Raw genomic sequence first — 18,640 nt, 5'->3', positions numbered from 1 at the left:
AGACAGTGGAAATGTAGTGGCTGTATGCGATGTCAGAGGGGTAATAGATAGGGGGAGGGGGTTATCACTGTGTGAGGCATATAAATGATAAATGTCTGTTACATTGTTTTGTACACCTGAAACTAATAAGAAAAATATGAATTGAAAAAGAAAAGAAAGAACTATCTCTGACCCAGCAATTCCACTTTCAGGTATTTATCTGAAGAAATCCAAAACACTAATTCGAAAAGATATGTGTGTGCACCCCTATGTTCATTGCAGCATTATTTACAACAGCCAAGATACGGAAGAAATGACATTCTTTTCAATAAATGGTGTTAGAAAAACTGGACTGCCACATGCAGAAGAATGAAACTGGACCACTGTCTTATACCATACACTAAATTAACTCAAAGTGGTTTGAAGACTTGAGTGTAAGACCTGAAACTAAAAAATGGGTAGATGAAAACATAGGTGGTAATCTTCTTGATGGTGGTCTTACCAGTTTTTTGCGGGGAGAGGGTTATCACCCCAAAGGCAAGGTCAACAAAAGAAAAAAAATAAGGTAAAGGGATTAAGAAGTACAAATAGGTAATTACAAAACAGTCATGGGAATGTAAAGCAAAGCATAGGGAACATAGTCAATATTATGGTAATAACTATGTATAGTACCAGGTAGGTTCTAGACTAGTCAGGGGGTTCACTTCTTAAATTATATAAATGTCTAACCACTATGCTGTACTCCTGAGATTAATATAAAATAATACTAAATGTCAACTGTTGAAAAATTAAAAAAGGGGAAATGTGAAGAGGAATAAGAGGTCCAAATTTCTAGGTATAAAACAAGTCATGGGGATGTAACATACAGCATAAGGAATACAGTCAATAACACTGTGATAGCATGGGTACTGTGTCAGATAGTTGCTGGACTTATCATGATGACCACATCATTAGGTATATAAATGTTGAATAACTATGGTATACCCCTAAACCTAATATAATAGTGTATGTTAGCTATATTTTAATAAAAATCTTTTTTAAAAAAGTAAATGTCACTACGTCAAATTAAAAAGCTTGCGTACCGTGAAAGAAACCAACATCAAAATGAAAAAGCAACCTGTTGAATGGGAGTAAATTTGATAAGGGGCTAAAACCAAAATACATAAAGAATTCATACAACTGAACAGCAAAATATAAATAAGCAATCATTAAAAAATGGGCAGAGGATCTGAATAGACATTTCTCCAAGGAAGACATACTGATAGCGAACAGGCGCATCAAAAGATGTTCAATATCGATAAACATCAGGGAACTGCAAATCAAAACCTAATGAAACATCACTTTACACCTGTCAAAATGGCTATTGTCAAAATGACAAGTAATAAGTGTTTCCAAGGATGTGGAGAAGGGAACTCCACATAAAGTGGTGCAGCTACTATGGAAAACAGTATGGAGGTTCCTCAAAAAGTAGAAGTAGAAAAAACTTCTGATCCAGCAATTTCACTTCCGGGTATATATATCTGAAGAAAACAAAAACTAATTTGAAAAGATATATGCACCCTTATAAAACAATTAACAAAATGTCAGTAAATGCACACCTATCAATAATTACTTTAAATGTAAAAGGACTTATTTACATTTAGCCTTATTTACAATTGCAGCCTTATTTACAATAACTGTGGTCTGGAAACAACATAAGTGTCCACCGATGGGTGAATGGATAAAGGAAATTGTACATGTATACATGCAATCGAGTACTACTTAGCCTAAAAAAAGAATGAAATCTTGTCATTTTGACAATATGGATGGACCTTGAGGGTGTTATGCTAAGTGAAATAAGCGAGACAGAGAAAGACAAATATCTGATTTTACTTATATGTGGAATTTAAAAAACAAAACAAGAGAACAAGCAAAACAAAACCTATTCATAGAAAACAGATTGATGGTTGCCAGAGGGGAGGTGTGTTGGGGAGTGCGTGAAACGGGTGAAGAGGATCAAGAGGTACAAAACTTCTAGTTTTAAAATAAGTCACAAGGATATAGTTTACAGCATGGTGACTGTACTCAATAATGTATTAACTTTGGTGACAGAGTAACTGGACTTAATTGTGGTGATTGTTGCACATTGTATACAAATGTTGAATCATGACAAATACCTGAAATGATGTATACAATATACCATGATGTATACAATATAATATTGTATGTCAATTATACTTCAATTAAAAGAAATTGAGAGGTTAGTCTAAAGAATTTGTGAAGATTCCATACAAGTTGAAAACCCTTAGTGGTTCAGATTTTGCATGCATGTGAAAAAACCACCTGTCCTGTATCCATGTTTGATAATGCAGGGGACATTATTTTTGGCAAAATGGCTAAGATTTGTTTTCTTCTAAAGCCCTCTCCATCTCTAGCTTTCTCACTTCGTTTTTCCATGGTAAAATTATCTCGTTGATCTTTAACTATAGCTTAATCAATATATAAGTACAAAACCCGCAGTATATACAGATAGGCTGGCTTTGGTTTTTAGTCTCAATAGTATGGCTTACACCAAGAATGTTGACTGAAGGAGGTAAGTTTGAATTTATTATTTATACTTTGCCTTGTTCCAGAGTAAAAGAGAATTTCATGTTCATTTTTAAATCTTGTATTCTTCTATAAAAAATGCACTATTTAAAAAGTCCTAGTGAGTAGTTATAATAGATCTAATTTTTGATATAATGTATAACAAGATTTAAGAAATACACTGAGATAGAAACTGACATATTTATCGTACACTTGCTTTTATTACTTAATTTAAGTTTGGCTTTCTTTTCCCTCCTCCTTTTCTTATGCTTTGTGCCTGTTCACAAACTTTCAGGAGTAATTTGTAATTTGGACATTAAAAATCTTTAATGGTAAATTTTTCTTGTCGCTGTCCTAAATGAGAGTCATTGATGTCTCAACTAGTCATATGTTGTTCCGCTCTTGGCAATTAGCTTGTCTGTTTTCTGAAATAGAACTAGTCTGATAATACCGCAGAAGGCTTTAAACCAACCTTTCCCTTTCTCCTGATTTTTTTCTTTTTCAAGTCAGAAAAAAAGGGGTAAAAAGAGAATATGTCTTGTGTTTATTTTATGTATCCAAACCTGTTCTCTGTTCACTTATTTTTCTCTTTGAAACTCCCTGGTTAAAGGCAAATTTCTTAGCTTGCAATGTTATACAATCTCTTCTAAGAGGTTCATATATTTTCCTGAACCTTTTGAGTAAAGCATATCCTGAACACGGTACAACTGATTTTTTAATTTACATAATTATTTCTTAACAGAAAAACTTCATTATTTTTTAGGTCGAGCACTAACAACTGAAAAAGCTGAATGTTCATGGTGTAAGAACCCACCTTTTGAGGGAGGAGTGTATAGAATTTGACAGACATTACTCATATTTGAAAAATAAATCTCCAGAAGAATTTGTCTCAATTAAAATTCTCGGGAGAAGACTTATTACTATGCTGTCTGAATGTTCTTTTTTTTATATATCTAGATTAGCTATGTTGTAGATTTCTTATATTTACACTAATTAAAGTGTTTTTAACTGTTAATAATCCATGTGCTCATTGTTTGTAGCAATCAAAAACCAAAATATTATACAATTTAGGAATAAATTCTAAGTACTGTATAGATTTGATATTTTAAACAATTAAGTAGGTTTTATTATGACTTATTTTCCCTTAAAACAATTACTTAAGTAGACAAATACATCTAGAGCTTGGTGCCATTGTATAAATGACAAGCATCTAATCAGTGTTGCCAGTTGAGTGAAACCAAATTCCTTCACTTGCCCTGAAAATTGACGCTATAATGATGAAATCATGAACTCATTGTTCTTCCTCTTGGAAGATTCACTTGAATATAAATGTTGGCAACCACTGTAACTAATGCAGTTATACCTGAATAAATCAAACATAATCAAAATATATACCAATGAAACTTTATGACTTGTACCCATTTCTCATAGGTAATAAAATGAGATATATAGAGAATAAATGATGTGAAGTTTGGTGATTTGTAGTTCAGTTGTTTAACAAAGAAATGCATTAAAGATATATTATTCATGAACAAATTAGCTTGTTTGTTAGACATACTTATTACAAAGTTATGGCTTTTAGATAAAAGATGGGATTTCTTTAGTAAAAATTGATGTATTTTTTACTTTTAAGTACTAGGTTTTATTAATGCCTAAATCTAGTAAAGTCCATTCTTCATTAGCCATAGCAATCTATATATAAATATTTTCCTTTTAAAGATGTTACTGATTTTAAAGATACTTTCTTAAATATGACAAGACAAGGAATTTAAATTTGCCATAGGTCCTCTGCTCTTATCTAAAGAAGTTTTCATGTTGTTCTTTCTGAGCACACAGTAAGTACTCACTTATTGACTAATTCTGATACTCCTTTATCTCTGTTCAGTATCTACTGCTCAAATTCTCCCATTCTTGAATCAGTACCAACTCTTCCCATTAAGAACAGGGTAGAAATTTGTGACCTTTTACAGTGTAATTCAGGGTTGACCAATGCTGTAGTACTTTATATTAAATATTATTCAATTACTGTGTTGGATTCAGTGAAGTATAATACATAAAATTCGTTTTGTAGTCTTTGTTAAAGAAAATCTTGTATTAGTGTTTTAGGGGTCATGTGATAAGACAGAATATGTAATTTAATATTTTCAGTTTTTCAACAAGTTTAATTTTTCTTTTTGCAAATCACACATTTTAGACTTGATAGTTTTCATCCTATGCTATGCAAATGCTGCACTGTAGTCTTAAGTATGTAGCCAAGAATGCTCAAGACATTGAAATACCTTAAGTTCTCTTTCTCTTTTTAGTCTGTTTAATGACTTTTCATGGATGTCACATTGCCTTAAATTTGGCTTGATTTAGAATTTGTAAAGCCATAAGCGTGCAACTGAAGTTTACCACGATATGCTATGGGTATCATATATATGAAAGGTACTTGCGAGGCAACTAAATAGTTAAGTTAACAAGATGCGTTCTAAGGACACACAGTTGTGTGGTGTTTGAGTGTAGCCTGGGTTCAAATCCCAGCCCTTTTACATACTAGTTGATTGATCTTAGGCAAGTTACTTAATCTCTCTGTGCCTCAACTTCCCTATCTATAAAATAGGGATAATGATAGTACATACCTCAGGATTATTATTAGAATCAAATTAATGTGAACAGTGTATGGCACTTCTAAGTGTTCAATAAATATTAGTTCTTACTTTAAAATCCATCATCAGAGTTAAAGAAAACTCTAAGAACCATAGAAGTGTGTTCCAAAACAGGTGGATACCCTTAGAGACATGCCTTGGTGAGCCGAGCGAGCGATTGTCCCTCATTTATTTCAGAATAATCTCCTGCTCCAAAAGCAGACTTCTGATCTGCATTACAGGCCAGAAAAGCCTAGCATAAATACCTTCTAAGGAAACTGGAAAGACATTTTGTTCAAAATTAAAATATTGTAGGTAATTTGTTAAATGAATTTTCATTACAGTGCAGTTGAGGTTAGATAGGAAAGGTTTGAAAACCAGTTAGAAATACACTGATCAATAAATACATCATTTATTTAATACCCCATAGTGGGCTGTAGCCTCCCCAAATGCATTCTTCAGGTAGCTGAGATGTATTCTTTAAGTATTGAAATTTTTACAGTTTTTTTAATACTTATTTTTCTAGCATGCCTCACACATTTCCTTGCCATTCTATGCTGAATATATGAAACATATTTTAACCTTTTTTCTAACAATTTAGGGATACCATGAAGATTATTATATTCATTGTAATCCAGTGATACCTTGAGGTCTATTGACGTGTTTAGGCCTATTTGTTCCTATGCTAAATGATCCTACACTGTCATGCTTTTATCATTTCTTGCATTTACGTTTTATATCTTCCTCCAGCTGTTTCCATGCAGCAGTCAGGATGTTCTTTCTGGCAGCACTTTTCACTGACCTCCCTTCCCTGTTATTTGCTGTTTATAATCTGCAGAGTGCCAGAAAACAAAACAGCCAAACTTGTTGAAATTGCATGTAATATTAACATAACCAAGTTCTGATCTAGTGGTTGTGTTAGTCTGTGGGCATTATAACATCTACTTTGGGTGCTGGAAAGTTTTTCTTTTGAGGCGGGACACTTCTTTGTTCTTGGTTTTAGGTAAAATACCTCTGAATAAGTGAGATGTTACTGTAATTGCAAGATAAACAGAAGTAAATATTGGTTAAGTTGGTATTTTGACACACTATAGCAAATCATTTGTTATCCAGTAATGCAGGGCTTTTCTAAGCAACCCTAAGTTAGCCTAGTTATTTTTTCTCTTTTAAAGTAGTAATGTTATGCATATTTTTAAATCTATAAATCAATTTAAGTTACCCTCCCCTCAGCTTATTTGATTCAGGTTATTGAGACTGTTAAATATTTGAAATTCATTTATTGTGTTTTTCAAAGCTGAACAAGTTATATTTGATCCACATAGTTCATCTTTCAGAACATACCTTACATCTTTATTTTCTTTTTTGTTTTGTTGTGTTTTTTTAATTAAAGTTTATTGGGGTGACAATTGTTAGTAAAGTTACACAGATTTCAGGTGCACAATTCTGTATTACATCATCCATAAATCCCATTGTGTGTTCACCACCCAGAGTCAGTTCTCCTTCCATCACCATATATTTGATCCCCTTTACCCTCATCTCCCACCACCCTCCCCCCTCACCCTCTGGTAACCACTAAACTATTGTCTGTGTCCATGAGTTTTTGTTTCTCATTTGTTTGTCTTGTTCTTTTGTTGGTTTTGGTTCATATACCACATATCAGTGAAATCATGTGGTTCTCTGCTTTTTCTGTCTGACTTGTTTCGCTTAGCATTATAATCTCAAGATCCATCCATGTTGTCACAAATGGTCCTATTTCATCTTTTCTTACTGCCGAACACTATTCCATTGTGTATATATACCACAACTTCTTTATCCATTCATCTATCAAAGGACATTTTGGTTGTTTCCATGTCTTGGCCATCGTAAATGAAGCTGCAGTGAACATTGCAGCACACTTTATGTTTTTAGATTTTTTGGGTAGATACCCAGGAGAGGGATTGCTGGGTCATATGGTAATTCTATTCGTAATTTTTTAAGGAACCTCCACACCACCTTCCATAGTGGCTGCACCAGTCTGCATTCCCACCAACAGTGTATGAGGGTTCCTTTTTCTCCACAGCCTCTCCAACACTTGTTACTATTTGTCTTGTTGATGATAGCCATTCTAACTGGGGTGAGGTGATATCTCATTGTGGTTTTTATTTGCATTTCTCTGATGATTAGTGATGTTAAGCATTTTTTCATATGTCTATTTGCCATTTGTATGTCCTCTTTGAAGAAATGTCTCTTCAGGTCCTCTGCCCATTTTTCAATTGGGTTGTTCGTTTCTTTGTTGTTGAGTTGCATGAGTTCCTTGTGTATTCTGGATATTAGCCCCTTATCAGAGGCACTGTTTGCAAAAATCATCTCCTATTCAGTTGGTTGTCTCTTTATTTTGTTGATGGTTTCTTTTGCTGTGCAGAAGCTTTTAAGTTTGATATAGTCCCATTCATTTATTTTAGCTTTTACTTCCCTTGCCTTTGGTGTCAAATTCATGAAATGCTCTTTGAACCCAAGGTCCATAAGTTTAGTACCTATGTTTTCTTCTATACAGTTTATTGTTACATCTTTATTTTCAACTCATTTTTCTTACATCCTAAATGAATCCAATATAGTATTTGTTTTCTTTTAACATCATTTGTAAATGAGCAAATGAGGAAGACATCATCTCTGTAGCCCTTCTATTTCACATTTAAGTTCACACTCTTATTCATATTCTAGGCAGTTTTAAATCTTTTTTTTTTTGTAAATAATCTATCAGTAACAGCTGTGTTATTTTGGGATTTGATGTTACAGGTTGTAATTTGTGATATTATATATTTGTGTGTAATGTGAAACTATATACATATATAAAATGAGCAATCAAGAATTTTATATAGGTACTGGTTTATATAATTTTTTCTGCTTTTTTGACTCTCTAAAGAAAATGTTATCTACCTTTCATAAAATCCCCAATAGTAAAAAAATAATAATAATAAGTTTAGATAATGACTTAAAACAATGTTTGGTGCCTTTTTTCTTTTGTTTTTTGAAAATGTGACTTTATAAAATATTTTTTGTTAGTATTGTCACGAAGCATGGATTTTATTTTACAAGTAAAGTTATTTTTCCTTGTGATCTCAGGTTGACATTCAAAGGTGTTATTCATTAAATTCTATTGTGAAAGTACAAGCTGCCTCTGTAGTTACTGTGGAATTTTTCATGGTTGGATTCAAAAACCAAAATGTGTGCTCATATGTTATCAAACTGAGTTCCTCTCTTGGTACCATAAAGAAAATGTGTTTCTGACCTTTTCTATTTTATTGACACAGTCATACATTCTTAGTTGGACTATATTGCATAAATTACATTTGGCCTTTCTGCCTATATGAAAGACGAGTTATGAGCCTATGTGCATAAATTATATATTCCTATTTAGGTTGCACAACGAGATGCATTTGTTGGCTAGCCTATATATGAAGTTTCTTTAAATGCATTTGGAATAGTTTATGCCTACTTGTATAGAGTGAATGGCTGCTGTGTGTGATAATCTCAGAAGTGTGAGGAATAGATTTCCTAATTTTTTTAGCAAACATTTAACTTATATTTTACATTCACATTTGTAATGCCATCAGCTTTTGGTCTAATATCATCGTTGAAAGAATAATGGCTGATGAGTGAGGAGTTAGATTCATAAAATTTAGAACTAGAAAGAGGTCTTGTAGATGAACTAATTCTACCCCTTGTGTTTAATCACGAGACTACTGAAGCCAGAGAGATAAATTGACTTAGTCAAGTAGATACAAACAGCAAAAATCATACCAGATCCACACAACCATCTTCTAATATGTCACTCTGCTACTGTACATTAGACTTGTTACTTTTATCACTTTTAAATGTGCTCATTATTGTGCAAATTCTGAGTAGAAATCTCACTTGTTGTGGTGGAAAAAAAAAACCTTACAAGAGGACAGGAGCTTATGATATGAGAGATCAGTGTTCAAATCCAGTTTTAGAGAACTGAAAGTGTGTTCTTATATCTAGTTTTGTGTTGAGTGATGTCTTCTTCTGAATTTCAGATGCTCTTGTTTCAGTAGTGCTGATTGTGAATGGTGCTCCATTCACCAGCGTTTTGTCAAGTATTACCCTTACGTTCTGTGAATGAAAGCTTATTTTGCACCAAAGTTTCTTTAATGTCAACACAAATCTAAGTATATTGCCGACAGAGGGATTGTGATAGAGAACACATTTTGTTATTTTTCAGCCCATTAAGCCTTTGAGCAGTTGCTAAATGAAATAAAAGGAACATAGTTTCTAAATGATAGAGTCAGGGTTTAAAATATTTTCGTTGAGTGGTACTTTTAGGACAGCTCCATTTGATCTAACTAGCATTTATTGAGCAAGTTAATCCTGTGGAGAAAAGTTAAAGTCACAGAATGCAAAGCAGCATTTTTATGCAGAGTTCAATATTAGTAGAAATGTGACAGCATGTTCTACAGGTCTGGTTTTGTGATTACCTTAATGCCTTAAGGCCTTCAAACTTTTTGCTCATGTACCCCTTGGATACTTATAAGTTGACATATACAATTTTGCCTCATAAGATTCAAATAATTGCCAAGAATATAATTTCTAACATTATAAGTATTGATGTGTAATAGTAAAACTGTAATATGACTCTTTTAACTACCAGAGATATTTTATATCCACTATCACCCATTTAAAAAAATAAATGGAAGTAGAATTCTTTTTTAATTTCTTACAACAATAAGCTTCTAAGTATTTTTGAAAATGTCTTCTGGATTGAGCAATTAATACAATTACTATTTGTATAAAATTAATCAAACCCTAATACATGCATTATAATTCTGATAAAGGATTATTAAACAAAAAATTACTAAAACGCTTTGATTAATAAAGTGGAAGGAGGCTGGGTTGGGCAGCTGAACAATGACTCCCTTTAGTTACTGTACCTTGTGCAAAATCTTCTTGTATCTTCGTATATACCCTAGTATGAAGATTGCTGCCTTAAGTGACAGGCTGCAACTTCTACAGGAAACTATTACAGTTATCCAACATAATTTAGTGACTAAGAGCAGCATTCTAGAGGCAGACCAAGGGGCCTTGAATTCTAGCTCTGAGTCCCAGCTCGCTCTTTTATTAATTGCATAACTTCAGGAAATCTGCTTAACTTCACTGTTCCTCTGTTTTCTCACCTTTAAAATGAGGATAACGGCCATTGCATAGGTGAAATAAAATAATACTTTTAACATGCTTAGAATAGTGTCTGACACATGCAGGTGAGCTGTACAGTTATTTCTAGATAATCTTTTAAACTCTTTTGAGAATTTTATAGATGTATCTTAAAGTGTCTGTGAATATTTCTCAGGCAGATTTAAATAACTTGAGGATTACCCATTGATAACTTCCCTTAACTCTATCCTGGTTGATCAGATAATTTCCTACATTTCACATAAGAAACTAGTAAAAATTTTCCCCATACATGTGTATGCAGACATATATTCATGTGCACACATATGTCCATTTAAGCCTGTGAGTATTTAATGTCTGCCCATGACAGGGAAGCAAGTTATCTTAAGCCACAAATATTTATTGAACACCCACTGTAAGTGAGAATTATATCTGACAGACAAAGAGGAGAAAAATCGACTCTAAGACATGCCCTTACAAGAGGAACAAAGATTAATAAACCAATTTTGAGAATAATCTGAATTTTTTTAAAAAAATAACATAATCAATAATCTCTCTGATTTGGAGAGAAGCAGTGACTTTAGAGTAACCTTTACGAGGAAGTGACATAGGCAACAGGAAAAGCAGGATGTGTAGGGAGAAAAAAAGTTGTTTATGTCCTAAATTTGTAGATCGATTAATGTAGCATTTAAGCGAAATCAAGGTACAAACGTTGGAATTCAGGTTATGAATGTCTTTAATTTTTCTTTCTAAGAATTTCTGTAAAACTCAGTAAGTACAAGATGGGTAACCTGATTTCATTACTAAAAATTTTTGCTAGCGTTTCCTAAACTGAACTCTGTTATATTGTTTGGAAAAATAAGGATATTATTGTTCCAGTGTATTTCTTTTATATATCCTGTTTAACAGAACCTATAATTTACCATTAAGATATTTTTCAAAATACACTTTTTTGAATTTATATTCACATTCATCTCCTTTTTCCCCTAGTACACATTAATTGAGTAGGAAAGAACTGGAAAATTGAGAACTTTGATATGAACATTGATATTCTCTGAGACTGGGGGATGAGGAGACAGGATAGTTTCTCTTGAGTGTAATGTATCAGGGACTTCTACCTTTGTAGTTCTATACCCTGTTTAATTCAGCAATTATCTCGGGAGATTAAACTCCCACCAATGTATATAACATTTGACAAATTTAAGCTAATTAGGAATAATTTTGTTGTGAAGGTTAGTATACCTTTTAAAATAATTAGTACCATATATATCCTACAATATCCCTGAATCAATGGGAATTATAGTGACATTCGTGTAAAAATATTGCTTAAATAAGGTAGATCTTTTATTAGGCCATTCATAAGACAGGAACTGTCTTAGAATGTCACATTCTTTGGTGGACCTGGAAAAAAATACTACAAAATTTGATTTTAGCTCACATGGTTATTAAGTGTTCCTCAATTTATGTTTAGATATATTTTCGAGTAGTTGAATGTGGAATGAATTTTAATAACAAGATACCTATTTTGATGTTGGCTTCCATGGTAAATTCTGAACTATCTTCCTGGGGTATTTTAGAAAAGTCGAGTAGTCTGAAATAAAGTTTTAGAAAAGAAGTAGGTGTACTTTTTCTACTAGTGTTTTAGGGGAAGGAATTTCTCCATACTTACACTGTTCCTAATATGTATTCTTTCTGTCATTATTCTATCCCTCCCCAGTCATTTCCAGGACCATAAGAATTTCTCCCATTTAGGAGTCCCCTTAGTCCTTTCTCTCAATATGTAGAACTTTTCATTCTTCCTTTACCTCTGTATGTAGGCCTTTAGAAATTCTAAATGTATTAGGCTACAATATTTCAGTTCTGTGAAGGGCTTATTTTTGGTACATGATATTGTCTAACGCAAACATTCTCCGAGGTCCAAGCCCCATAAAATGATAGATGCAAGAGGAAGTGATTTGGAATTTCTGAAAGTATTACAGACTATTTTAACTGTGCCATTTTATGGACTTTCCATTACATGTGTTATTCAAACTAAGCCAACAGTGTTCCCCAAAAAGATTTCTTAGAGAATCCTATAATAAATAGATGATCTGTTATTAACTTATCAGTAAAGTTTGTGTAAATGGGTTCTTCTGTCTGACAAATGTGAAGTGTGATCTCTAGGTGAACAAATACTCTACCTGCAGTCTTTTCTGCACAATTATTTTGCTTAGCAATCCTTTATCCACCCTCTTTGGGAATGTTATAAGGAAAACTTAAGCTCTTCCGATGAATGAATGCCTTCCTAAGCTTTTCTACTCGACTAGTTTTACAGAATGAACCATCAACGGTTGCTTCTTCTTGGGTGTCCGTGTGTTCTCTCTTAGTTATTAGTTAGCATATAGTTTAGCTATTCAGTTAACACACACAGCATATTGTTATGGTTTTTACATGTCCCCCTATCACTAGGTTATAAACTCTTTGAAGGCAGCAGCCATGACTTGCTCAGCTCTCTGTTCCCCATGGTACCAGCTTAGTACCTTGAATATGAGTGAAATTTGTGATAAGCAGAAACTCAAAATATTTTTTTTAACAGATTTGGTCCATCTGACATGTACATCTTCTAAATCAGCAAGAGAAGATTTAGAACCAGTTGTGCAGAAATTGTTTACTCCATATACCGAAATGGAGATAGGTAAGAACAATAATCATGTTCAATAATCCTAAATAGTATTCATGATAGAAAGGTAACGTAATCACTGTACTCCTCTGAAATAGCTCTTGAAGGTTTCTGCAACCTGCACTGAAATGTAAAGCATTTGGCAATCATGCTTACATGTTTTGTTAGGATGATTGAACACATTCTCTTCCTAAAAATGGGAATATATTCACTCTGTAAAGGTAAAGGAAACATATACAGCATATACACAATGTATATATTTAAGTGCAAAAATATACATTTATACGTGTACAAACTCACATGCATAGAAAAAACACTGCCATTAAGTCTCTTAATTTGGGTGGGATTGTGGACAATTATTTTTTTTCTTTTAAATTTTCTTTATTTTACAGGTGTACAGAGAGCATATATTCCTTTATCAGAAAAAGTTATCTCCATTTACAAAGAAAAATTGGTTCTACTGAGAGAAGATTAAAATATTAATTGACAAATGTAGGAATCCTTCTTAACTGTGTTTTAATGCATAGCATGCTAGTGGTCTGATATATATAGCTCTCAGATACATACGCCACTATGCTACTTATTCATGGTAAAAATAAAAATGCTTTTCAACCACAAATTTTTAAACTTTTCTTTCCACATCATAAGCTAGCTCTTGTAATTGTGAATGGAGCAAATTATAGTGTATTTTGTGTGTAAGTGATCAAAAAAATAGCCTGGTGGGTCTTCTTCATTTATATGAAGTGATGGTGATTTTCATTATAGGATTTGCATGTCTACTTGAATCATGGCCAGTTTCCCCATTGATTCAAGTATTTTCATTCTCTTTGGATGTTTTATTTGTTCAGAAACCATTTATTTACTCCTAACTATTATTTGCTTTTAGTTCATCTCATAAGTGTGTTATTGGTTTTCTTAATGCATAGATAATGTGTAGAGGGATATTTTTATTTACGTAAGAAAACTGCTCAGTTCTTTGGAGCTAATAGCAATATAATTAATTTCTTTTTGAGCTAACTGAATAAAATCCTACAATCTAAAAATTTTCTTGATTTTGTTAGGAATTTAATTTGTTTCATGTTTACATTTTCTTCATTGGGAAGTCCCATATAAATGTTTGGACTATTGTTAAAAATTTGATTGCAAAGTTATGGTACATGATAATATTCCTAAACCTATGTGGAATCATAGTTTCATCCTTGGCTTTAATTACCTTGGTTACAAAAACTCTGAATTCCTTCTTTATTTCTGAAGTTGTTAATAATTTTTGTTGTTTATTTTTATTTTGTGGTAGTCTCGAAGAGTCCACTAAATTTGAATCTCATATCATTGCTCTTCACGTTTGAAATGCACTTAATTTTTGTGTTTTTTTTTTTAAAAGCATCAAGTTGGGGCAATTACATGTTCATTACCTAGCATCCTCTAGCCATTTTAGATTTTTCTTTAGCCATTTTAGATTTTTAAACATTAATCTTAATGGTTAAAATGATCCTGTTTTAAAATGATGTATCGTTTAGAACGTGAGTGAAATTCTGTAGTAAGAACTATGTGCTCACAGGGGTCCTCAGGTGCACCGAGGCACTGAAAAGCTAGTTTTCACTGACACATAGGCCTTTTTATCATCAGGATGAGGTAGTGGTCATATTTTAATTAAAATGTCAGAACAAATACTGTTGGAGTTATTGAAAATGAATCACCAGATAAAGTGAGCACTGGGCCATGGCAGGTCAAATAGGCAAAGTCACCTGGAGAAGAGAACTCAATTCATTTTCCTGCCTAAATGAGGAAGAAGGAACTTTATGAGCAATGTGAACTTTTAATACATTAAAGCACATTCTTCTCTGTAGCAAAAGCCCCTTTTTTCACAGATTGATTGCTTTTATTATTATTGTTTTGATTATTTGACAGTGATATGAAACCTTATGCTTTAGAGCATTATAAATATTTTGTTTTAAAACCTGTGCCAAAGGAATAACATTATTCGGGCTTATTTTTTTCTTTTTATTTGTGTTCTATGTTCTGTGTAGTGCTGTGCTTCATAAGCCTTTGTGAAAGTCAGCCTATTCACCAGACAAGGTAGCTTATTTGTTGTAAAAGATAATGTTCTCTTCTCAAATACACTACTTCTTTGCCATTGCAGCTGAGAAATTCCAGTAGGGTTATGAAGATACTCTTTTTTCTTTCTTACTTTTTCACATTTAAGGTATCAGCCAGAGCTCTTGACCTTTATGCTATGTCTTAAGAAGTGGTTATACTAATACTTCCAAGAGTATTGGAAAGAGGCCATGACAGTCTCCTGCTCTCTTGGTCTCATGCTACTCTATGTTACTAAAATAGTTTATCTCACCCTAAACATGTCGTTGAATTGTAGACCAAGTATTGCTCTGTTGTGTGCCAGTGTTGATTTTCATCTGCCTACCTTATTCTGTACTTACCCCAATTTAATTTGCCCAGGATCCTATTCTAAATTACCTATTACTGTTTCTGCACACTGTCTAGTTGAATAAAGTGAGGTATTACAGAAAACCAATTCTACTTTTGGCCAGTTGATGTATTCCTAGCCAAACCTCGGCAACTTCAATATTTTTTGACAATTGTGTACTTCACAACTGCATGTTATTTTTCTAGGTATCTCTGCCTTCCAGCTGACCTCAAAGAAGGATGAAACAATTATAAGTGTCTTTGAGGGTTTTAAGGTCAAAGCCTAATAACTCCCTTGTATAAAGAGCATTTATCTTCAGCCTATGTCAACTTTTCATCTTCTTCCTGGTTTCTTTTCAAAGCTTCAATTTCTATGAAACTTCTTTCCTACAACCTATTGGATTATTCATTTTCCCCAACTTTTATTTAGTGAAAACACTCCTCTGAGCTGGAACTTTGATGAAATAAATACAAGATAACCTCTCTTAGTGTATGTTCAGAAGTGGACAATATTAAACGAGTTCCAGACCTTAGCCCACTTTTTTGCCGTGCTCTTGGAGTCTGGTGTCAGAACTCATAGGCAATATGTTGAATTATCTTCCTGTGAGATTTAGTAAAACTAAACTCACCAATAAATTTACTAAGAACCGTATGGTTTTAACTGTGAAATATGAGTTCCTTATATTCTTTGTTTCGTCAATAAATAGATTTCGCCATCTATCTTGTTCTTGTGTGAAATTAATTATAGCGATACCTTAGACTCGTAGATCTTAGCGTTAGAAAGGGGCATCTTAAGGGATCACTTCTTCCATTCAGAGCTTCTTCATCCTATCACAGTTAGTCATGGATTATTCAGGATGAACTAGAAAAATGACATTTGGTATTATTGTCATAGAGATATTTTAAATTAAATACAGTAAAATCCTATTCATCCTGAATTGAAGAATGGGACATTCTTGTTAATTGAGTACTGCAATTAGCTGAGAATTTCTCTACATTGATTACCAATTTAACAATAAATGTCAATCAACTAGATAATTATACCTTTTAGCATTTTGTTTGTGATTTGTAAGGTGCCTCATGGTCTTGGGTAATCTTCATATACATCCATTATCATTATATATAATTTGAAGTTTTGTTCAGATTCAGGCTAAAGAAAATGCTGTAGTCAATATGTTAGCAGCAGGATTTTCTGTTTTCAACTAAAGAAAATTTAATTATAACATTTCTAAGTAAGACATGCAGAAAAATCATTATTAAGATAGCAAGGAATAGGCTTTAATTATTCAGGTTAATAATGTTGGGCCTTTTAATAAGTACATCATACTGTGATTATACCTGAAAAGAGGATTAAAATTAATTCAGAAATTATTCATTGAGTGTTTGTTGTGTGCTAGGCCCCATATGAGGGAACATTAAAAAGCAGAAGATTAAGGATTAAGTCTGCTTCATCTTTGTATCCCCATCTCCTAGGCCAGTCCCTAGCACACATTATATAGATTCTTCCTGTTAAATGGGAGAATGTGTGCTAAAACAACTTGCAGTCTTGAATCTTATTTGTGTAATTTGTTGGTTGGTTCCCATTAGTTTTGTAATCTAGTAGGACAAAGCATTAGTGAGTTATGATATGAAAGTTTTAATCCTGTATATATTACTTTTTAATAACTTTATTGAGAAATAATTCACATATCATACAATTCACCCATTTAATGTATAAAATTCAGTATTTTAATTAGAGTCACAGAATTGTTACAACATTATCACAGTCAATTTTAGAATATTTCTATCACCCTAAAAAGAACCTCATATCCATTAGGAGTCATCCCTCACTTACCTCCATGTCCCCCCAGCCCTAGGTAACCACTAATCTACATCTGTCTCTGTAGATTTGTCTATTGTGGACATCTCATACGCCTGTATATACTATTGACTTACTATATAATTTTTCAAGTTGAATTGTCCATGGGAAACATAAGAAAATCAATTTATGTTGTCTTCTTACTTAAAGGCATAATTTAAAGATGGATGTGATCATAAACTCTTTGATACTTATAAGGTGGAATAATAGAAATCCAAGGGAACACAGTTGGAGTTAAATTTAAGTAACTTACTAATCATTAAAATAATTTTAAAAATCAAAGTTATCTGAGGTTGAAAAGCCATCGCTTGAAATAGCATGCACATGTATTAATTAGAGTGTGAAACAATAGTAAATTAAATTTACTATTGTTTACATACAAAGCTCTGATTTACTACAATATATGGTCATGGCTTTGTTAATAATTGACTGTATATTGTAGTAATTGACAGGCATTTTGTGCTTTAGATGTAAGTAAAATTTATGTCTACATTTAGAAAATGAAGAAGTTGAAAAGCCAAGAATTCTATGGGCTCTTTACTTCAATATGAGAGATTCTTCAGATGTCAGCAGGAGCTCTTATAATGATTTACCATCCAACGTTTACGTCTGCTCTGGCCCAGACTGTGGTTTAGGAAATGATAATGCAGTCAAACAGGTAAGGCTGTTAATATTTCTTGGTCTTGTATTAAGAAGTAGGTATGGTAGGGAAAGGGAATTATGTTTTTTTTTTTCCCCTGGGAGGTGGAAAAAGAGACTAGAAAAGCATCTCTCTCGTTTAATACCATTTCTGCAATTTGTCCCTAAACTTTTTTTTATAAATAAGAAAGCTACTTTAAATATACTTTAAATATAGTATCAGATATTGTCATGTTCTTCAATATAATGATGAACTACAAGCGGTCACTTATGAGCTCCATTGTGTTTGAATAAGGATGGAGAAATGTTGCAAATACATATTCAGAAAAATGAACTTAAAATGCCAATATTCTAAAGAAACACTGTTTCTAATTTAAACTGTTGGCCTATGAGTGTATTATTTTGCAATGCACAATCTTTTTTTCTCTGTTAACCTGAATCATTTCAAAAGGAGTGTAACTAGTAAGGAATATAAAATGTAATTTTAAAATGGTCTTAAGGCATTTTCTTATCTTGGAAAAGGACATGTAACTTATAGTGTTTCACAATTAACATGATTCCTTTAAAGTTTTTTTTTTAGTTTATTGGGGTGACATTGGTTAGTAAAATTATATGGTTTCAAGTGTACATTTCTGTAATACATGATCTATATATCACACTGTGTGCTCACCACCCAGAGTCAGTTCTCCTTCCATCACCATGTATTTGACCCCCTTTACCCTCTTC

At 32.8% G+C, this 18,640-nt stretch overlaps 1 protein-coding gene across 1 annotated transcript in view; it reads left to right on the top strand.

The window, feature by feature from the left end:
• The window catches only part of CHM (CHM Rab escort protein), a 191,514-nt gene that overhangs the window by 164,950 nt on the left and 7,924 nt on the right, over positions 1-18,640 (top strand). The window contains exons 13-14 of the mRNA XM_019717433.3: positions 12,913-13,011; positions 17,773-17,933. Coding sequence (XP_019572992.2) covers positions 12,913-13,011; positions 17,773-17,933 — 260 coding nt within the window. The remainder of the gene's footprint in view (positions 1-12,912; positions 13,012-17,772; positions 17,934-18,640) is intronic.

This window comes from Rhinolophus sinicus, chromosome 18 (assembly GCF_057876585.1).
Source record: "Rhinolophus sinicus isolate RSI-liver-muscle chromosome 18, RSI-T2T, whole genome shotgun sequence".
Taxonomy (NCBI): domain Eukaryota; kingdom Metazoa; phylum Chordata; class Mammalia; order Chiroptera; family Rhinolophidae; genus Rhinolophus; species Rhinolophus sinicus.
This window is presented reverse-complemented; position numbering and strand designations above follow the sequence as displayed.